This window comes from Scaptodrosophila lebanonensis, unplaced genomic scaffold, assembly GCF_003285725.1.
Source record: "Scaptodrosophila lebanonensis strain 11010-0011.00,11010-0021.00 unplaced genomic scaffold, SlebRS2 tig00000096-arrow-pilon, whole genome shotgun sequence".
NCBI classification, from domain to species: domain Eukaryota; kingdom Metazoa; phylum Arthropoda; class Insecta; order Diptera; family Drosophilidae; genus Scaptodrosophila; species Scaptodrosophila lebanonensis.
The window spans coordinates 2,465,220-2,488,892 of record NW_022060567.1 but is presented as its reverse complement, the minus strand read 5'-3'; the positions used below and the strand labels follow the sequence as shown (position 1 = coordinate 2,488,892).

At 36.4% G+C, this 23,673-nt stretch overlaps 1 protein-coding gene across 1 annotated transcript in view; it reads left to right on the top strand.

Annotated features, from left to right (window-relative positions):
* Nucleotides 1-12,671: 12,671 nt before the first annotated feature.
* The window catches only part of LOC115627690, a 50,751-nt gene continuing 39,749 nt past the window's right edge, over nucleotides 12,672-23,673 (top strand). Inside the window, exons 1-2 of the mRNA XM_030523433.1 lie at nucleotides 12,672-13,145; nucleotides 15,318-15,497. Coding sequence (XP_030379293.1) covers nucleotides 12,672-13,145; nucleotides 15,318-15,497 — 654 coding nt within the window. The remainder of the gene's footprint in view (nucleotides 13,146-15,317; nucleotides 15,498-23,673) is intronic.

Genomic DNA, 23,673 nt, shown 5'->3' with positions numbered 1-23,673 from the left:
GAGGGAGCACAAATATTAGACATTGAGACACGCAGAGCTTACGAGCACAGCAGCGAGGCAATAATAGTGCAGACCCCAAAGAAGACAAACGAGGTGGGTTCAAACAGTAAGGTGACTTTATATTTTTATGGAAACATATTTATTTATTCAATCAACACTTATATTGTCCCCTTCAAAGTAATCGCCCATAGATACTATACATACAATGCACTTGGCCCAACGCTTTTTTCAAACTTCAATGCATTTCTCATAAGCACTTTTTGGTATAGCCTTGAGCTCTTCCAGCGATGCACTTTTTGGTTCATCAATGGTTGCAAATTTCCGTTCTTTCATATGTCTTTTAGGCCTGTTTTGGGAACAGGAGATAGTCGCATGCGGACAAATTCCTGTGCATATGGTAGCTGAGGCATGATCGTCGTGTTGTTTTTGGCCAAAAACCCATCACAAGCAACGATGGCTGAGCAGGTGCATTATCATGATGCAAAAGCCATGCATTATTTTTAATCGCCGCAGAACTTCAAGGTTATACTCCTTATTCAACGTAAGATCTTGAGGTAAAAACTCTTGATGCACTACGCCATGGTAGTAAAAAAAAAAATAATCAGCAAAACTGTGGAATTTGGCTTTGGAACGATTTGGATGGGGTTTCGAACAAACTCAAATTAAGTTTAAGCTTTTTAATATTCTTACTTTTGTGTAATTTTTCTCGCTGTACACTGTCAATTGTTGTTTATCTTTTTATATTTCTCCATTTTGTTGTTTGGTTATTTTCTTCCTCGCTTGTGTTTTGTGAACGCCTAAAAGTGATTTTATTGATGTTCTCAACGACCGAAATTATTCAATGAGGATGTTCGGTTAAATTATGCGTAAAGAAAGAATTTTCTGCAGCTGAAACTTTAAAAATGTTCCAGAAGGCTTTCGATAAACAGCTTTTGTTAAAACCAAAGTTTATAAATAAATTAAAATGTCCAAGGGGGGCGAGAGAGCGCTAAAGACAAATCTCATCCACGTTAAGAAAACCAATAAATTCGTAATCCCAAGTCGTCGATTAACAAATAGAGCCATTGCTGACGCTGTCGCCATTTCTAATGAGTCAGCAAACACAATTTTAAGTCCACCTTTGTACCTCGTAAAAGTCAAATCTGCACTCGTTCCTCGTGTCCATTTCGCCAAAAATAAGACGCATATAATTTCATAGCACAATCACCGTATTCGTCTGATTTAGCTAGGTGGGGCTTCTGGCCATTTGATATATTGAAAATACCGTTTAGATACAATTGAGAAAATTCAAAAACAATCGAAGCCCCATCAAGAGAACAACATTTTTGACTGCTTCGACGGGTGGAAACAGCTTTGCCACATGAGCGATAATGTAGATCTTTATAAATAAACAAAGATTTTGGTAGTCGTGTATAATAAATAGTGCCGGTCATATATGTAGGCTGATAGCGACACTGTAGGAGGAGCACAAGTTATACGAGCATGGTATATATTTTTAAATAAAATTGTGTTTTATATTTGTTGATTGAATTTTTTTTTATGAAATATATAAACAAGTCTCTGATTAAATCACGATTATTAATTATTAAAATACAAAAAATATTAAAATTAATGAAACGGAGCCCAGAGGTTAAAGGGTTTTTTGGTATAAAATAAACACATGCCGAAACAAATCGTTTGAGTTATGTCCTTCTTCTTCTTTTTACTTTTTTTTACTTCTTTTAACTTCTTATATTTACTTCTGTAAAAATCCATATAACACAGCAAATGAAGTCCTTTGGGTTCAGAGTATTTCATTTTAGGCCTTGCTCGCCTGTCACATTCTCCCTTGTTCGTTCTATTATTCACTTGCATCATTTGCATTTTAAGTAATTAAATGTCAAATGCAAATAATATGCTCAAATGCACTTCAGTTCCAATCAATATGTTATTAATTTATTTATACGGAAGGACGAACATGCTCATAACGATGTGTCGCTTCATGATGGGCTTATTTGCACTCACGCCTTATTCTGCCTGTTAAATATATAGGCAGCTTTTAGTTGGTTGTAAGGCCGATAAAAAATACTTATCAAATCAAATTTCTAACGTTAGCTAAGATATTAAAAACATATAATTGCAAATAATAATGTAAAGCTCAAAGCTTAGCTTCTAGATTTTTTTTAAGCACAAATTAATTGCAAACCTATATAATTGGTTTTCTGCAATCTGTCAAGCGAATACACAATATCGCCCTAAGACTGTCTGGACGTTACGAGTTAAGCCAATTTGATTCTCCCTTCCTAGAAATGGTACTAGTGTCTAGCTAATTAAATACTAAATGAGTACTTTGTTTTATTAATTATCTATTTGGAGCTTGATTGCTTTGCTCAGTTGAGCTAATCAGTTACAACAGGAGTGTCGTATGATTTATTCATGCAGTTACTATAATTTATGCTTTAATAGTTATGTGTAAGGGCAGCAAACTTTTTTATATGGCCCATACTAGGTATAAGAAAATTAATGAATTAATCTTAAACGCCTTGTGTTCTACCAAATTTATGTATATATAGTAAAAGCAAAGAGCTTGCGTCCTAATAGGAATTCTTAATTATTCTATGATTTGTCTCAAGCTCTGCACAAGTACACGACCTCCATACTCCAATAATTGTACTAATCGAATTTATCGAATTCGGTATTATACTCAAATATTTTAAAATTGCTTTAGGTTATGTTTTTACTGTGAGGGCTTGTCTATTTATAATTTTAGTTGTGGCTTGATGGGTAAATTATGTATGCCAGTAATACAATAATTGATAGTCCTACCGACTGTCTAGAATTTGAAATCAAGGTTAAATATTGTGAAATAGTATTATGAGAAGTGAGTGCTCAGTCTCTTAATATTTTTATACACAAGTTTTTCCGTTTTCCCAATCATTGCATTATGAATACCAAATACATATTGTTAGGGCGGTTACTTATTTAATGATAGAAACGGTCTTATAACTTCTTTTGTTCAATAGTTCCTCCTTAACGATATTCGTGAATAACCATGGTTTTGGCTACCTTACCGGCTTAAAACAAGATATGTAATTGTAAATGCAATCCACACTCCTTAAACCACGCGGAACCACAAATATTCTGTAACCAAAAGGCAGAAATCTAACGCACAAACAAAAGTGCGTTGTGTGTGCGTTTCGAGAAAGTCTTGCCAAACTATGTTTGTGCGAGGAAAGTAGCAGATCGAGAGGAGCTAATGAAATTATAAGCGTGCCAACAGCTGCCTTGACGACCTTAAAATGTTGAAGGCATGTCTGAGAGTTAAATGGTGGGCTAATTGGCTGCAATTGCCTAAGTGTTGCAACAAGTGCCGCAAATCGCACTCGTACTCGAGGCAACGGACCAAAAATGCCGCCGACGACACAAATCGCAAATCAAAGCCTTGATGCTGAACACGCCTGCCACAAAATTGCGTTGCATTTCATGGCTGGTTGTGGGGGAAGTCGAGCTAAGAAGTTATCTTCGCCAGCTCCTTTCTATATGTATGCTTCTCACTGTGGCTAACAACAGAAACAATTTTGCTCCATGATACTAAACGCGAACTAAATATACCCTATTGTGTTCGTATTATCTCGTTTTACATAAGGATTTACATTTTTTTTTGCATTTTTAATTTCAAGCGTTTAATGCAACTTTGTTTAAATCATGAATTCATGAATGCGGCGCAGCGTAATAAATTGATTTTATTTAAAGTTAATGTGTATTACATAAGGAGCATTGGTTATTTTGTTGCTTATCTGCATACTATATAGTATGAGATGTGTAATAATTCTAACAAAATTAGTTCGGTCTGTTCTACTGAGTTGGTCTTGAGCAAGAAGAAATCAAATGTAGCTATTGTATTTGGGTTGGTATTTTTGTACCAACTGGAAATAAATTTGGTTCGTTCGAATTGTTTGTGAGCCAAAATAGCTTTGATAAAGTGTATAATGTCAGTGCTACTACTGTTCGGTGTGAAATAGGAGGGCGACAAGTGGCGACATTAATATGGTTCTAATTATAAAAGGATAGAAATTGTGATTATCTGTATTAGCTATTGCAGTTGAAGCAGAAAGTGAATCCGAGCAGACAAAATTCATTACACATTATTGTTTGCCGTTTGCATAGAAAACCGCTATAACATAACATTATGTAATTTGGCTACGTCTGCAGCGCTCTCTTGCCGTCATTAACATAATGTAATTGGGCAGTACTCTTGCTCTCATTGCAGGGGTGATCTGCAAATGCAGCTGCCGTGTTAGGGCCGTGCGTTCGTCAAAGTCGAGTCTCGAAGCGCAGTTCAGTTTTTGTTGCTCTCCAGCATTCGCAAATGATTAGTCCGATCTCGCTTGTTTGTTGTTTTTGGCGAAGCAACACATAACGTAATTCAGCTGCACCTGCTCTCCTGTTCTCATTAACACTCATTAACATAATGTAATTTTGTAGCGCTGTGGCTCTCATTGCAGCAGCTGATCTGCATAGGCAGCTGTCGTGTTAGGGCCGCACAGTTCAGTTTTGTTGCTCTCCAGCATTCGTACACGATTTATTCGATCTCGCTTGTTTGTTGTTTTTGGCGAAGCAAGACAGTCGGTCAGAGCCTCAGCCATAATATATGTACATACATATGTATGTACTTAGTAGTTGGCAGTCAATATTTACAATAAATGATTATAACGATGTTGTTGAAAGTAACTTGTTTTATTTGTAAAAAGCAAGTCTTGGCTATAGTTTTCAAAACAGCTGCCAAAAAATATTGCTACCTCAACAAAGTTCAACAATGGTGCAGAGTTCCAATGCAATAGCTTGTAAACTTGTGTTGGACTCGTCCTTCCGATTATACAATAATTGTACTTGCATCTACTACCTAAAACATGGAGGTCTACCATTCATTCTTCTGCGTGTTACAAACTTGCGCAGCAAAAACAATATAGCCGTACACTTTACTCTGAAGAGTATAAATATAGTATGAAAGCAGACAGGCCGCAACATTTGCGCTTGACTGAAGCGACGACCAAGTTAGTATGAGAAATCAGCCCGAGATGACAACATCTTGCATATATGTATGCATACATACGAGTACATACATATTTACGTATGTATGTGCATATAAGCATACGTTGAGTCAATGCACCAATGTAGCTTTTTGTGTGCAGCGCCCCCCAAGGGGACACCCTGTAATATGGGCTGTCAGTGGCATATAAATCATTGAAAAGCATAATAAACTCAGTGTAGCGCAAACAACGTGGCCAACCAGGCACAAACTGCATGCAAACAACTCACACAGCAAGATGATGACGAGGCGAAGAGGCAGCAACGCGGGGATATGCAGCTAGGGACGAACTGCAGTTAGAACTGAAGTCGAGGCAGTGGCAGACGAGCAGGCCGAGTCCAGGCCGAGCCCCATAAGGCTTAGCATTGGCCGCACAAACTCACGTGCGGTACCAAGACACACATTAGAGATGGGCTCGTAAGAAATTGTGCAGACATGCCTGCAACACTTGCTGGCATATTTCTGATGAAAAGGTATAAAATAATAATAACAAATAATTAATAATTAATCGAATAATTAATTAATAATGATTAATAATTAGTTAATATCAATTTCTTTTTGATTCTAGAATGTATACACTTATATAGTAAGTATATACATAAAAGTATATATAAGTGACAAGACAATCAATCTGAAAACGCGCTTGGTTTCCGCAAATAGCAAAGTAAATTAAAATTTGTTTTGTGAATATTTTTTGAACTTCAAGGTGCTTTCAAATTTGCTCAAAATAGTTTTTTGGCTTATCAATCAGATTGCAATGTCAGCATTATTTTATCTTATAATTAGACGTTTCTGCCATGCAACATGGATTCAATCTCAATCCTATGATCAATTAATTTTTTTAATAATTTTAAATAATGTGTTCCATTTTTCGGTAAAAATGTGAACGATGTCTGTGTTTCTGAGCAATAATTGAACTACGACGAAATGTTTGATTTATGAGGACCTGAAGTAGCCGGAGGAATGTTAAATATGCTATCGCTTTAATTCTTTTTGATTTTGCTACTGTTGTTTGTCTAAATCTATAAAATGTTTATCTAGAATTAAAAAGCATGAACCTTGCGCTTGATTTACACGACAATAATATACATATGTTATATAGCACAAGTGTAGCCGAATTTACTCAACTTCATATATTTCGAGAACATAACCATAAAAACACTCCATACAAAGTTATAGCATCATAAAAGAGAGATAGCTTATTATGTTGTCATATGTTCACTAAAATTGTGCCAAAAGGGTACTTTTTTGCAACAGTATGACGGCCATTATAGTTAATATTTTATGAACTCTGCAATGTCTCGAAAAGTCTTAAATCTCATATGTGTTTCGAATGCTACAGACGAGCAAGGTCGGCGGTGAAAGAGCCTGTACCCAAACAAACTTCTGCAATTGTGTTATATAGTTTATAAAATAATAATATGTATATAAAAACGTTTCAATAGAAATATTGACAACGTGTTGTGATTAACAAGACGGGAAAAAGGGGCGTAAAATTGATTCAACCGTTTCCGATATACAGGTATTCAACCAGATGGACGGACGGACATATCTAGATCGGTTTGTCTCGGCAGGCTGATTAAGAATTTACATACTTTTAAGGGTCGGAGGTACTCCACACTTTGCACGAACCTTATACACCCTTTCCATGCATCGGGTACAGGGTATAAAAATCTATAATACTAAAGAAATCATTTTAATAAAATTTGTAAGCAATTAAGAAATGCATTTTACATTGTTTGTAACTATTTAAATACACAATTTTCTCTACTTTAAACAAACTAATTAAAGTTTAGGTTAATGTGCAAGCCAGAGTTGGAAACTGTACAATTTTACAAGAAAAAAAAACAATCCAAAGTTTGATAGTTTCAAATATAAATAGCAATCCAAAAAATGTTAAATATCGAATATGTTTATTTATTCATGGCTACATCGATTCTTATTTTCTATTTTTCTATAAAAAAATCAGCCCATCCCGAAACTCATTTTGATGGTAGCCCGACTCCTCAGTAGTGAGTCCTGTGAATGTTTTCTGTTATTTTGAGACAGTGTGGTTTTTAAGTCTCCAACAGAAACGCAGTCACACACCCATCTCCAATGTACTGAGACGTGCCAGATAAGGGCTGCTCGGTGCATCCCATCATATATAATGTGGAGGGCAAAAAACTACTAATGTTTGACGCTACGCTTTTTGGCCAACTGGCGCACGCCAGCCGTATGGATAAGCCGCAAAAAGGCATGTTCAAACAAATTTAGGCACACTGGCCTGCGTTGGTCGCCGAACAGAGCGGCTTGAACGATAAACAGACAGAAAGACAGTCGGAAAGATGTGGCGCACAGACAAAAAGGCGCTTGGGCTGAAGTGAAATTTTGCACACGGGTCACCAAACTGGGCTCGAGGCGGCAACGGAGCTAACAACCGTGGTCTTAGCATGCAACACCAATGCACAGTCCAATAGACAGGGAGTCTCCTAAGTGTTTTGTTCTGTGTATAAATGTTATCTCTTTATCTACATACATTTCGGGTCATTTACAATTGGGATATGGTTAAGGGTTGTCGTGAATAGTTTAATCTGGAATATATTAAATTATTTGGAATACGAATTAAATGAGAAGAGATTTGAGTTTGAAAACCCCATTTAATCTCACATGAACGTCTTAATGCAATAATGTTCATAAGTAGCTATATTGTACTGTAAAGGGATTGTACCAACATCTTGTGCTGAACCAATCGTTCGACATGGTTTTAGAATGGTTTAAAAAAAGTCCTGTTTACTTTGGAACGCACCTTCTTTTTATATTTCTAAAATTATATTTGGCATGCTTGCAAATTTATTCAGTTTTGCATCTCTATTAAGAAATACCACTTCTACTGGGATCTCTTATGACAGCAATTATTTGTTAAGCAACAAAAAACAATTGTTACATAATCAAAAATAATGGTAATTCTTAATTGCAGAATACAGAGCTTGAGTCTAAGCTATTGTGGGTTTTCCATAGAAAATTTTTCTTTTAAAGAATTCTTTGTGTAAAGAACTTTTACAAGAAAAATTTTTCATTTGTGATCATTTTCCAAAGGTTTTTACCAAGTTATATAGAAAGGATATTTGAAGAGTTTTTTTTTAAATGGCAAAATACGTACATTTTTTTGTTTTATTCAAGTTTTGTTTTTTTTTTTTTTTTTTTTTTTGTAAATAAAATAACAATTGACTTACCCCTGAAGTTTCCTGTAATGTTTACAGGAATTTTCGTTTAACATTGATATTTTTATGTTAACGCTGTTTAAGGGAAAAAATCAGCATCAACACTGTTAAGACTCCGCTGTTAACTTTGCCTCACAAATTATAGACAATACGAATTAACGCATAGAACCGCTTTAGCCACCTCATATAACTTATGCACCTTAATACATACATAATGCAATTGCTTTTGTTCCTATTTTATTAATTGGCAACTGGATATTATATAGTAATCGAACAATCGCGGTTACGTGGAGCCTTCCCGACGTAGGGTTTGACGCAACAAAAATAAAATCTTAAAACAAAAAATACAATATTGGAAACACTGCTTACATTTTAACACTTTATTTATTGCCAAAAACACACTTTATATTAATATATAATTTATTTTTTTAAACCAAAAGAAACAGCCATGCGCTCTCTATCTTCGATCCCGACACTGTTAAGTTACAAAAAACCAGCAAATACTGAAAATGTGGGGACGCTTTCTCCCTCTCTCTTTCAGTTTCTTTTTACGGTAGAGATGTAACTATTCACTGTTAAAGCTCACATGTTTCGTGTTCCAAAGTGTTGTTGCTGTTTTATGCAGAGGAACACTTTGTTGTTATGTAGGGCATATGTATGTACTATATCTATTTGCTGCAGGAAAGTTTTGTATAAATGTAACAATTATTCTTTCGCTATATATTAAATATACAACTAAAATAAACTTTCATGTATAAGAATTTCATTTTAATTTTTATTCAATCATAAACCAAACTGGTCCCCCGATAGAAAATCAAAAATGTTGAGTATTTAATCTTCAAAGCTATGTTTCTATTTTAATTTCTGAAAGTATTATTGGCTTGAGCGAGCTAAAAATAAATAAATGAATGAATGTACCCTTTTTCTTCTTCTTCTTCAGTTTTTTTGACAACACTAATATTTCGCTCTAAGGCTTAATATATAACTGAAAATAAATGGTTGCCAACGGCAGATTTGCCAAAATGTCTACGCATAATTTTATTTAGTTATTTATCCTTTGAGTTTTTGCTGAAGGATCATGATTGACCAAAGACTGCCACTGTGCAGTAAACAGTATACATACATACGTATACAAACATTTTCACAAAGTGAAAAAAAAATTAGGCACAATAAATTGAACGGAAGTTGCTGTTTAAAATGAAAAACAAAAATTGTAAAACGGAAGCGACCAAAAATGCACACACAATGATTGCAAGAATAGCAGCCATAGAAGCGGAAGGGCGAGGGGGTGGAGCAGGTCTGGCTAACAGTTTGCTTGTCTGCGGCTATTTTTGCCCATTTTAGCAACAACAGCAACGCAATTTGGCATTACTGTATGCTCCTCTTACTAGCTTGAAATTCCTGAGCCGGGCCATTTGCGTGCTTTACATATTTGTGTGTGTTTCTATATCTGGATGCCTGGACAAAGTTAAATTTTGCTGCAGCCACAATGAACAACAAACAGGCAGCAACTGCTCAACATTCAAAGTGGCAAACAGGGACACACACATACAAGCATATACAAGTAGTATAACGATAGACAGACAGACCCACAGGCAGACAGACAGACAGACAGACAGACAGACATACAGACAGATAGACGCTAGATGGGATACGGACATTGGCGTCGCCGTCGGCGTCGAAATCGGAATACTCGCACAGATTTCAATTTCCATATCGTGTGGCATGTCTGCGCAATGCCGTTAGATTCCTTTCGGCAATTTCCGGTTGCAACTACAAAACAAAAGACAACTAATCGTAACAACAACAAAAGCGACAATAACAAAACAGCGAATTCATCAACCACTGCAAGACATGCATAAACTAACAATGCAAAACAAAATAAAACAGGACAAGAGAAAACAAGACACAACAAGAAAACAGGCAAAACAATGGAGCACAAATGAATGAATGAAATGTAGTTATGTCTGAACAATGACAAAGTCGATGACAGTCGGCCGACAAAAAAAAATAAATAAATAAAAAGAAAAGCACAAATAAAACAACAAATAAAACCGCTTGGCTACGACGCCTCCCGACTATCGAATATCCTGTATCCAATTGACTTAAAATTTTTACGAGCTTTTAAAGCTACTGCTTTTCAAATGTGATACGAAAATATTAACAAACCTTGATCTATAGGATGCCTCTCTGCACACAACTTTTAAATGATTCCGATTTAGACGACTAAAAAACAAGAAAAGAAATCTATTGTCGAGTGGGCTCATATCTTAGAAATAAATAAACAAAAATAAATAAATTTATTTTTTTGTAAGTCCAAGAATTGCAGGAGCTATGGATAAACACCAATAGCGGGGGAGTGGAAGGTGCAACAGAAAAAAATTAACAAACTTAATATGCATAGGGCTTAGGGGAACCTGTATACCAAGTTTGGTTATTCTAGCTATTGTACTTGCTGAGATCCTTGCACTCATACAGACGGACGGACAGTCGGACATGCCTATATCGACTCGCTTTGTCATCCTGACCATGGATATATAGTTTGCGCTTGTGTTTGGATGTATATAGTCTCTGCCACATAATTTCTGTGTGTTACATACATTCGCACTAAACTAATATACACTTTTACCTTTTGGAGTACAGGGTATAGCAACTGCAATCAATTGAATACTTGCTCTCTTGCATTTTAACATTGCTTTAGGAAAGTATTGTACTCTTACGAATTCTTTCGATGGAATTAAGATATTTAGTTTTAGTACTTAGTATAACAAAAACTATTGGCCCTTTATTTTGTGTAGATTGGAAACTATTGGCGTTCTTACAGACTGACAAAAGGATTTGGGGTTTGTAGAAACAGGATATTCTGCACGTAAATGTAAATATAAGAATAAAATAATAAATACGCAAGAGCTCGACTATCTGTAAAATAAGTTTCTTTTGAGTAATTCATAATAAATGATCTCTTGTTTTGAGGTCATAAAGACAATCTCTGTCAATTTTTCTGTATAGATGCAGGGATCTCCCAATTTATAATTAATTGGGAGCACTACAACAACATCTACAACAAAAATGGCCGTTAACAGGCAGAGCTCTGGGAGCCGAAACAGCCACTACACACCCATCGCTATCCTAGAGCTTAGCTCACGATGTGCCATTAGTTTTAACCGGGAATTTAATCTTGGCCCATGATCTGTTAGCAGTATATACTTGTTGTTGTTTTGATACAATTGCGTTCTACAAACACACACACGCATTATAGTTAAGCATTTTGTATTTAATTAATTAATTATCATTGTATTATTGCATTACAATTTAAAGACATTTATTTAAAAATTATACATTTTTTTGTTAAAATAATGAATAAAGATGCTTCTTTGAATTAGTGGGCATTTAAGCGCCGGTTGTGTGGACCTTAAACTTTCGACTCGTCAATTTCCCTATTTTGACTTGACTAAGTTATATCCGTACCCCCTCTTGACTAGTGCAATAAATATGAGTACATGTTGCACATATAGGACTAAGAATAAATACAACTCTTTTTGTACGTTGCACACATACTCGTATATTCCCAACAGTATTGCTCTTTAAGCTAGTGTTGTAATACTGTAAGCAATACATTGACATGTAATTGTTATAATTATATTAAGTTATGAATCAGATCAATTATTAACCAGATCGAAAGTAAATATCTTTAATTTTGTTTTTGATAAACTGTTAGCTGTGCTTGAGACACGTACAACCTACATTAAATAATCGTCGAAAAAATTTGTATGCTTTCGAGTGCAGTACATGTAATTGTTATAATTTAATTAAGTTATTAATTACATAAAAATTAAATATCTTTAAATTTTGGCTTTTGATAAACTGTTAGCTGTGCTTGAGACACGTACAACCTGCTTTACATATAATCGTCGTAATAATTTGTATGTTTTGAGTGCAGTACATGTAATTATTTTAATTATATTGTTATTTATCAGAGCAATTTAGCAAGTTAGATCGAAATTAAATCTTATTTAAATTGGTTTTCGATAAACCATTAGCGTACAACCTGCATTAAACAATCGTTGTAATAATGTGTATGCTTTTGTGTGCAGTACATATAATTATAATATTTATATTAAGTTATTAATTAGATAAAAATGAAATCTCTTTTAAATCTCTTTAGAACCAAAAAAGAATCTCGATCATGAGCACAAATTACAGTGGTGGCTTTAACTTTTTTTTTGAAACTTAACACAAGGACACAGCACGTATGTGCTATAATTATATTAAGTTCAAATGAGATGATATGGTCCGCCTAGTATTAGAAGTTCTATATTTTCTCCAACTTGCAATTTTGATTAATAAACCCACTTTAATATATGTACTTGCTTTCCGTCTATATCTGGCAGGTGGTAACCATGTCTCCCGCCCAGCATCAAGTAACGCCCAGCGGTGGGGCTAGCGGCCCTGTCGCAGCACAAGCTGAGAACGACTTTGAACTTGCCGCCAGCACTGGCGGCGATAAGTGGAAGGATGTGCCGGATCGATATTTTCTGTTCATTGCCCATTTTCTGGCCGGCAATGTCAACGATACGGAAGCTATGGACCGCTTCAATGGGCCCATATTGAAGGCGAGCATCAAATCGGTCTACTGGCTATTCCTCATTCAATATGCCGCTCTCGCGTTGCTTGGCGTCATTATGAACATCGTTATAATTGTGTATATACTCTATCATCGATTGTACAAGGATGTGACGCATGCGTTCATCATTAATCTGGCATTTTGTCATTTCGTCCAGTGCGCCCTAGTCTTACCGGTCTCCCTCATGGTCATGCTTATACAGAATTGGATATTCGGGCAGTTCCTATGCTTCTTTCTGCCCATGCTTCAGGTAAGACAGTACATACCCGATATTGGCAGAAACGTTAATTAAGGTGTGATCGATTGCAGAAATACAAGTATGAAAGCAATTCAAAGAATTAAGCTATACTATTTTGATTATAGTTCACAGCATGGTCGTGAACAAATGTATATATATTTGAATGCATATGATTAGCTTTTTATGGACGGGATGATAAGACGAGTCGATTAAGTCCGATCCGTCCGTCTGTATGAACACCTAGATCTCAGAGACTAGAAGAGCAAGAGGCGCCAAACCTTGCACACAGACAGCACACTGATGACTTATGTGTATATGCAATACAAGTGTATTTAAACATTTTACGCCTTCCCTCACTACTCAGCTACTAGTGTTTTTTCAAAGCTCCCAGAATTCTTGTATTTTTGAAAATGAAATTTGTATGAACTGTACCTCTTTCCCTACTATTCAAAATTTGTGAAGAGAATACAGATAAGAGGTAAGATTTCATGTGAAGGGAAATACTTACTCCTTCATACAAATAATGCAAATAAATATGTAGTAGAAATACCTACATCTTACAATTTTTCCTTGTTGTTATCGCCTCTGAAGTGGAACTACAAGTACTATATGTATGTCCTCAAACTGATTGATGGCTGAACAACTGCGTTGTTGTCACGCACAGATACATTTGACAAGTTAGTGAGTTGGCATTTTGTCTAATTTGTGTAACAATTTATATAAATTGGCATTATAATAATGTACTATAAGTGTAGCAGCTTGACAGCTGCCGGGCTCATACATCGAATCAAACTGAAGGTGCATACTTGTATAGTACTTGCATGAACTCGTGCATATATTTATGAAATGAGGAAGTGAGAAATGAAACTGGAGCATGTTTGTGATTTTAATTACTGATGGACATAATTATAGTTTATTACTTAGCTCTATTAAATATTTTGTTTATAAAAATGCAACTAAAATAACAATACAACTCATTCTTAATCTGGGAGCTTAGACAAACAATTGCTGGGCAATTATTCTACTGGTCACCGTTAAGAACACTGTCGGCAATTAATTAAATGGGAATTGTTTACAAGTCCTTGGTATCTTTTCATCAACAACTTGGAACATTTCTCCTAAGCATTCTTAATGCCTACCAGAATTAATTGTTTAAGGCCGCATATATACCCTTTACTGAAAAGCGTAAGGGTGCATTCTATTTGGTGTTTCAATTTGTAACACCTCTTAAGTGGAAATTTTAACCAATCTAAATGATAAAGTTCGTTAGTTTGTTTGTCTGTTTGAATCGATCGGCAGATCGGTCATAGCAGTCATGGAAACGGTATGATCTGAAAAGTAGTTATGTATAAGACTCGGGCTTGCTTGCAGGAAATGAAAGGTGTTCCAAGGCATCGGTTTATGGAGATAGGTCTGTCCGTATTAGCTTTCTAAGCTGTATTCGGTTGCAATTTAAAATCATAGCGCTATTAAAATATTACCCTTTTAATATACTTATTTATAACAATCGTTGGCCACAAGATACAAGCAGGGTTTGGGAGCTGCCGATATAATATAAATTGGTTAATAAATTAAATATATTGAGGGGGGGATTTTTGTTAGTTGTCTAATGGGTTGGATACAATTTATAACCAGGATATGAACATTAATTTGTACTGACGTGGGTACGTAGTTATGTCAAAGCTAAAAGAGCAGCGTTGGAAATTTGTTTGTGTGGAAAGCCGCAAGGATTTGTTCGCCGCTGCTGTTGACGCTGATAAACATCTAGCCAATATTTTGACTGGCTACTTACGAATACGACTACCACATAGTGTCAAATGCCATTGAGACTTGGGCCTAAGCTACAGCGCAGGCGAGAAGCAAACAAATTTGTTTCAATCATCGCACACGTCCAGCAGGAGCGACAGGACCAAAATCGGTCGGCCTAAGCTGGCAGGCATTTGCGCAAAGTAAGCAAACAGACGAGAGCTACGTATACATACATATGTATGTATGTATGTATGTATGTATGTATGTATGTATGTATGTATGTATGTATGTATGTATGTATGTATGTATGTATGTATGTACTTGTATGTATTTGTGGGGGTATGTGTGTGAGTGTGTGTGTAGTCGTATAAGCTTCGTGTCTTGTTTGACCCATTTGTCTTATTTTGTGGCTATTTTCTTTCTCTCCTCGCGCAGGACATACCGCTGCACGTTGCCATGATATCGCACATTCTCATTGCCTGGGATCGTATGCGCTGGCTGAATGATCCGCTCAGGGGTCGACTTCCGGGCTTTGTCTGTTGTTGCGCCACCTGGCTGACGGGCATGGTGATTGCCCTGCCGTATCCCATTTATACGATTTACGTGGAACTTGGGGTAAGTATGGAAACAAAAAAAAAAAAAAAAACAAAAAAAACACACACACACACACATCAAACACTACAGAGCGTTCGTGTTTGGCCAAGTACCTGCCTGTCATACCACCGAAAATTAAATTATGATACGATTTGATTACAACATTTGGGTCTCTACCCATTTACTGAGATGCTAGCATTTTGTTTTGGGCTTAGTAACGAATATGGAAATACTCTTATATAAAAAAGAATTAAATGTGTTCCTAAATAAACAGAATAGAAAATATTAAGGAGCAAGAGCAAGGTATTGGTACAGGGTAGAGCTGGAAAAACATCGATATATCGATGTTTGGGCAATATCGAAATCGAATCGGGTACTTTTTGAAAATTCGAAGGAGCAGGATGAAATATTTTAGTCCCAGTTTTTAAAATTTTTTTTTTTTTGATTTTAATATTTTTTTGTTATTAATGTAATAGTTTTAAAAGTAGTGGTGTTGGCAGTGAACGTGGATGTAGCGTGGACGCAAACAAAGAAAAAGGGAAAAGGAGCAGTGATGATTCATTTAATTCTGTAGTCAGGCAGATCATGGCCATCCACATAACACATGTAGGAGATTTTTAAAAAGCAATATCGGAAATAAGTTGGATTTTTTGAACAAAAATATCGATCTAACAAATAAAGGCTAAATCATTATAGTGTATTTGAAAACATCATTAGTATCGATGTTTTGGTTTTTAAATATCGAAAACATCGATCTTTGTGAACATCGGTGAACAGCTCTAGTACAGGGACAAATTGTATAAAAATTGTATAAATTACGTGATCAATGTTCATGTAGTTTTTGAGTTGTGCACAGTATTGGCAAAGTTCTGCAATTAGATGTAATCATATAAAAATTACAAAATAATGATTTGTATTTAATTTTATTCAACATTTGCAACATCAATCTCTGGTATTGGCAAAGACTAAATATTTTTATGAAAACATTTTTATAGCCTGTACCCAAGGGGTGAAAGGCTATACTAGTTTTGTGCGCATGTATGTAACACACAGAAGGAGGCGTGGCAGACCCCACAAAGTATATATATTCTTGATCAGGATGAGAAGCCGAGTCGATATAGCCTTGTCCGTCCGTCCGTCTGTCCGTATGAACGCAAGGATCTCAGAAAGTATAAGAGCTAGAATAACCAAACTTGGTTTCCATATTCTCCTAAGAACGAGAAATTACGAGTTTGAGTTTTTTTTCGATGCACCCCCCACTCCCCCGCAATTCGTGTTTTTTCTTATAACTTCCGTAATTCTCGGAATTTTGAAATCAATTTTGGTAGGTACATCCAGTTAGTACTAATGTGTCCGTATGCCAAATTTCATCATTATAGGTCAATTCTGAAGAAAGTTATAGCCATAAGTAAAATCGCTGCTCATGCGCTGCCTGCAGCTCTGTCGGCAGCGCTGCCCGCAGCTGTTGTTGTTGTTGCTGCTTTGGTTCAACTTTGTGCTGCATACATACACGCATATAAACACGCATAGGTACGTGATGTAAATGTATGCTGTTAAAACTGAACATAAACATGTATTCTAATTTAATTTAATTAATTAATTAATTCATTCAATTTTTTTAAAAATTTAATTTAAAAAAAGATTTTTTTTTTTTAATTTTTCTTTTTTGTGGAGAGTACAGGCTATTTTACTGTCGGGCTTGCTCGACTGTAGCGTTCTATCTTGTTTTACGTTGGTTTTTTTTACCCCAAAACTGGATAATAGGGGTTCCTTTTGGCTCTTCATGGCTGAGGATAAATATAAATGTTGTCCTTATTTCCCACGAAAAAGGCAAAATTACAACATGTTTTTTTTTCTTCAAAAACTTCAAAAATAATCATTAGCTTATGCGTTTTTTTGTGTAATAAAAAGTAAAATTTTCAAATCAAGCATACATAATCTTAAAATAATGATAATCGTATAATCCTCGCTGTCTCAAAGTTACTATGAGTGAATGATTTTTGCACTTAAAAAAACAAAATGATCATTATTTGCGGTTAGGAGGGACTATGTGCCCTGTTTGGATTAGCTTTTTCTACCGATTCATCCAGACAGTCGGGCAGACAGCCGGACATGTCTACGTCGATTTCTCCTATCATGCTTGTGGGAGCGATGAAGCTTCCTACACCTTTTCCACAGTTTTCACAAACATTTTCCACTCATTCCCTGAAGGTCAGGGTATAAACAAAAACTGCACCTACACAAGCAAATATTCATTTTTTGTTGAAGTTAAGGCACTAAAGCGAACACTGTGCTAGGTGTGTGTTCTCACTAATTGTATTTGTAACCGACTTCAAAAGAAGAAGGTTATCAATTCCATTGGTCAAGAGCTCAGAGAGAGATGAAACCTGCTCATGTTAGGGATTCCCCGATCTGCGGCTGAAGAACTTATCTCTGCCAATAGTGTTTCGGTCGTCAAGATAAAATTTTTTGCAATACACAACAATTAAATCGAAATGTCGACATTAGTGACACTGCATTTGGCGAGCAGGCCAGTCTTTTTATGACTGTCGCACTGCTTTTGGCACATACTGTATGTTCAAGGCGAGCTGCAAAGTGTGTTTGGTGCGTGATTCGTTGCCATAGCCGGGCTTAAGGCGCTGGCCATCCCCACACATTGCTTCCATCAAAATGAGCTGCTTGCGGGCTCAAAGCATAGATCAAAGCAAATGGGGTCCCCACACCCACGTCTAACGTATTCGTCTTCGTATGCAATTAATTAAATTTGCGTCTTAGCAACGGGCAATTCGTGGAAGTGTCTGTCTATTTGCATTTTCCAATTTGAATATTTGAACATATCTGATTAGTCAGTTTGCTAATATTCGCTACTGCATGGGAAAGGCACTGCGGCTGAACAATATCGACCTACTCTGATCTACAAATTTATGGCCAAGTTGCATATAGTATGTTGGGGCAATGTGTTGGCCATATCTGCATATGTTTGAGCCAGTTTCGAGCTCGTTAACATGCCTCGTCAACGCCGTTTGCATTTTCCAGCCAAAAGCTACCCAGCGACCCTACTACATTTTAGTGGAACACATAAATATTTATGGGCCATAAAGTGCTGCAACTTTCTGATACTCTCACATGTGTTGTGCTCGTGAAAAATCACCTGAGCTGTAATTTCCATAGTGCGGTCTTTGACAGAGGCCTGATAAAATTTGAATATTTTAATGCACTTCATGCACTGTGGATACGAGCTAAAGAGTTATCTTCGTATTATTTCTCCAAGTGCTTATACGAACGGATTAATGGAAAATTTTATAATTAATTAATTTTATAGACTTGCAGAGCGTGCACTTATAAGACATCTGTGTACAAAATTTGGTGGCTCTAGCTCTTAAAGTGTTTGAGATCTAGGGGTTCATACGGACGGACGGATATATCCTTTGTAAGGTCTGCCATGGCTACATTCTTATTGGCATTTGCAAAGTATTTAACGGGCAGCAGAAAGCGTCTACGACCCCCTAAATTATATATAAGTATATTCTTAATAACCATGGCGAAAGAAACCTAGACATGTCCGTCCGACTGGGTGATCGCCCGGTTTTCGGAAACGGCTAAGCGCACATTAACCAAACTTGGCTCATGCCTAGGCAATATTTTTTTTATTTCTCTTCCCCCTCTCTCTCTAGAACAGAACTTCGTCAATACTGTCCACATTTCTAAAGCTACATAAACCAAACTTAATGAAATCTATATTCAATTATCTACTTTTCTCTTTAATTTCATTCAAATCGGCCAATCGGTCGGGCTTGCTCGACAGTAGCGTTCTCTCTTGTTCACTTTGCACAAACCTAATATATTCTTGTAACTCTCAGGTACAGAGTATAAACATGTTATTTAGTTCACTGACTCGCTTTGCGTACAGTATGGTTGGCTTTTGTAATATTTATGTTGCTTTTGATTAATAATATTGATTAATTAGTTGGAGTATGTTGTATTAGGTTTGCCGATATTTCAATTAGTTCCACCACTGTTCAGGCTGTGGGGAGTGGAGGCGTTGGCCCAGGGGTTGCTATGGTTGGCTTTTGTCTGCCAAACGTGTCGCCTGTTGCCGTTCTCGTAAAGTTGGGAGTTCGTACTGCTAAGCATTTCCAGAGTCTAGAGATGTTTATGGCTGGTGAGGGTCGCCTCCGTCGTACGTGATGGGTGTGCGTGGGTGTGGGTGTGGATGTGGGTTGAAGGGTTTAGGAATTGAAGTATGCTGAGAAGGCGGGGGAGGGAGGGGAGGCTTGTGAGCTACGCCCAGTTGATTGAACCCTTAAGCAATTATTTGTGTGCTTCTTGTATTCACAAAATTTTCTAATTCCCTTCACATTTCACAACGACAATTTGTATAATTTATTTGGCAGTTCAGTGAATGTCTAGGCAACAGACGCGCCCATAAAACTGACGGCAACAAGTGCCGCACATATACTTATACAAACAAACACGCACACACACACACACAGACACACATACACACATACAGATCACCGTCATTGGCAACGATTTATAATATTTGGTCCAAAAGTCGATTATTGTTAGAGGAAGGAGCGTGTGTGTGTGCCTCGCCAAACTCAATCAGTCGTCAATAATGTCATTAATTCAATATTTGAGCATAATTTAATGCCGTTACTTTTAGCCAGCGGCAGCCTATTAAGCTGTGGCCTACACATATCCTTCTCACTCAGTTGTTGCTGTTGCCGTTGTTGTTTAGGCTCTTCTTTATGAATATTTCAGCATTATGCCCCGTCCTGTCCTGATGTTCTGATGTCCTGTTGTTCTGCTATCCTGTGCGTGTTGCAAGCCATGTCGCTCGGAATTTGGGCGGGCAGAGCAAATTGCTTTGACACACATAATTCCGAACGAACTTTGATTGCGTTGCGTTCCTTGCTGTGTTTTGTTCATGTCCTTGTTATGACTGTAGTTGTTGTTGTTGTTGTTGCTGTGCGACATGTGGTGCAAGTTCCTGAACTCTTGTCTATTTATATATGCATATTTAAGTGTACGAGTACGTTGATGTATTATGTCTTGTATGTATTTAAATAAGTAGCAGCAGCAATTTAGCTGTCAGGAAATTGGCGATATCTCTTAAACTAACAAATTAGCTTTAATTTATTGTACTCCTTAGCCGATTAAACTATTCACTGGAATGCAGACCCCGACGCAGTTTAAATAACATACTCCACTCCCCGCTATATCTCCTGCAATTCTGGGAATTTCGATGAAAACTATGTCATAGCATTGTTTAAAAAACGATTCATCTTATCTGAATAACGAAAAGGAAAGATAACCATACTTGGCATGTAGACTCAGCTATTCTATAGTAAAGACCAGTTTATTTAATTTATTTGTGAGATTTGTACAGTCAGATACTGGAAAGTTGTAATGACGAGCCTGAAATTAAAATGCAATGAAACCAACACTTATCTAAGCTGTAGAAAGCGGGAAAGGTTGTATGGTGCAAGTTCGGTACACTCCAGAAATTGAATTATGTTGCGTTGAATCTTACAAAATAACCGCTTTAGAGCCTCCGCAAGGACCAACATACTATAAACATATACGTCACAAGACGGCTGAACATTTGAAAACAAGATAGAACGCTACAGTCGAGCAAGCCCGACAGTAAAATAGCCTGTACTCTCCACAAAAAGGAAAAATTAAAAAAAAAAAAATTTAAAAAAAAATTAAATTATTAAAAAAAATGAATGAATTAATTAATTAAAATAATTAATTAAATTAAATTAAAATACATGTTTATGTTCAGTTTAAACAGCATACATTTACATCACGTACCTATGCGTGTTCATATGCGTGTATGTATGCAGCACAAAGTTGAACAAAAGCAGCAACAACAACAACAGCTGCGGGCAGCGCTGCCGACAGAGCTGCAGGCAGCGCATGAGCAGCGATTTTACTTATGGCTATAACTTTCAGAATTGACCTATCATGATGAAATTTGGCACACGGACACATTAGTACTAACTGGATGTACCTACCAAAATTGATTTTAAAATTCCGAGAATTACGGAAGTTATAAGAAAAAATACGAATTGCGGGGGAGTGGGGGGGTGTATCAGAAAAAATAAACAAACTCGTTCTGCCTAGGGCTTATAGGAACCTTGATACCAATTTTGGTTATCCTAGCTCTTGTACTTACTGAGATCCTTGCGCTCATACAGACAGACGGACAGACGGACAGACGGTCAGACGGACAGACGGACAGACGGACATGGCTATATCGACTCGTCTTCTCATCCTGATCAAGAATATATATACTTTGTGGGGTCTGCCACGCCTCCTTCTGTGTGTTACATACATGCGCACAAAACTAGTATAGCCTTTCACCCTTTGGGTACAGGCTATAAAAATTAGTAGCTCATCACAATTAAGGGAAAAATTTGACTTGTGCTTCGAAAATATGTAACTAACATAACATTGTTCAAAGTACAATAAAATCCAACAAATTAAAGTCTATATTTTAATAAATATGTTAAGTAGGTTAACCAAATCATTTCAAATTTCAAATTTTATCAACGAATAATTTTACGTTTTCTGACTAGTACATTCATTTAAAAGAAAACCCATATATTTAATCAGTCCGATTGGTGGACCAATTACACTTTAAAGAACTAATTAAAAACTAATTAAAATTAAAACTGAAACATTAAAAAAACTAATTAAAATGTAAGCGAATATGCTGGAAAAAGTGAAATACATAAAAGTAGTAACTAAGGATTCAAATATATTTATATGAGTATGTACGAGTATGTACAAACATATACTTATAATACATACAAGTATATCGCATGCATTGGCAACTTTGTATGTATGTATGTTTCCCAAACTGTGGCATCGGTTGTGTTTATCTTTGAAGCAAAAGTTATGAATCAACAAAATTTGAATTTTAATTGTGTGCCTAAAGCCAGTAAGTCCGACCTCAATCAATACAGCACTTCAGGTAGCATTGTAGGATTGTTCCTGGCATATATAGTTGTTGTTAACTCTGCTGCTACTGTTCCTCTTCCCAGTCATATCCAACTGCCTTGTCAGCACTTTGTTGGTTTTGTTGACAAATTTATTTGCGCTTGCGAGCTCAAAGGGTTCCCCAATACTAAATGTACGCACCTACATCAAAATATGGTAGTTGCTGCTTGGCCCACGAGACGTATACTTGATTTTCGGAATGAATTAAGGACATATGCACTGGATATTTGAATTGCTTTATGGGCCCGGCCCAAGATTAGAATCTTGAGATTCGAATCTACCGAATTCAATTTAGAAATACATATAATTAATTTATTTCTGCTCTGTGTCTGAAAAGGGTGTTGAACCAACCTGTATCTGCCTGTTGCCACCACAGTCCTGAAACAAATGTAAGCTTTGTTAAACCAATTGTTACAATGGCATATATATGATATAATATCCTGATTTCAACGCTTATTTAGATTGTGTGTGTGTAGTGGTATTATGAAAATCTTTCAAAAAACCAGAAAATAAACAAGAAAGGTTTTGGATAGGCACCTATATGAAATAATGAAATACTATGACTCTGTTTATTCCTGTTGTTAATCTGATCAAATATGTATTAACAATATGGGTTCAATTATATCAGCTCTGAACGATTTTAAAGAAATCAAAGTCCACGATAAAGGCAGGAAGAAATTGGAGGGAAAAACTACTTATTTCCGGAATCACAACAATGGCCGCATAACAATCCACCTACTCGTACGATCCCCATCAGACTGGCCCAACAAAATCAAATTAAAATTGTGTTTCCAATAAGTATTATGTACCGATTCAAGTATCTTGTCAATGAAAACTTTTCTCCACTTTCGATCTTGCTTCTTCTTCTTCTTTGCAATTTCTGCTTAGGCCGAGAGCATTAGGCAGTCGTTAAACTTCTCTTTTTGCTTATTCTTTCTACCAGAATTTTTAATTTTTTGGCATTTTGCGCTGGAAAGTTGTTTACAAATTTATGCAGTCCTACCACTCGAAATTTATGTGCGCCATAAAACTTTCTTGACACAGTGCAGAATTTTGGCTCGCTGCCGCCTAAGCATTTCAGCATTTCAGTCGGCTGGTAGTCGCTGATGGCTGGGAGTATGAGGTCATGAGTCCGTCAGCCAGTCAGTCAGTCAGTCACACAGTTGAGCCTCAAAGTTAAGATGCA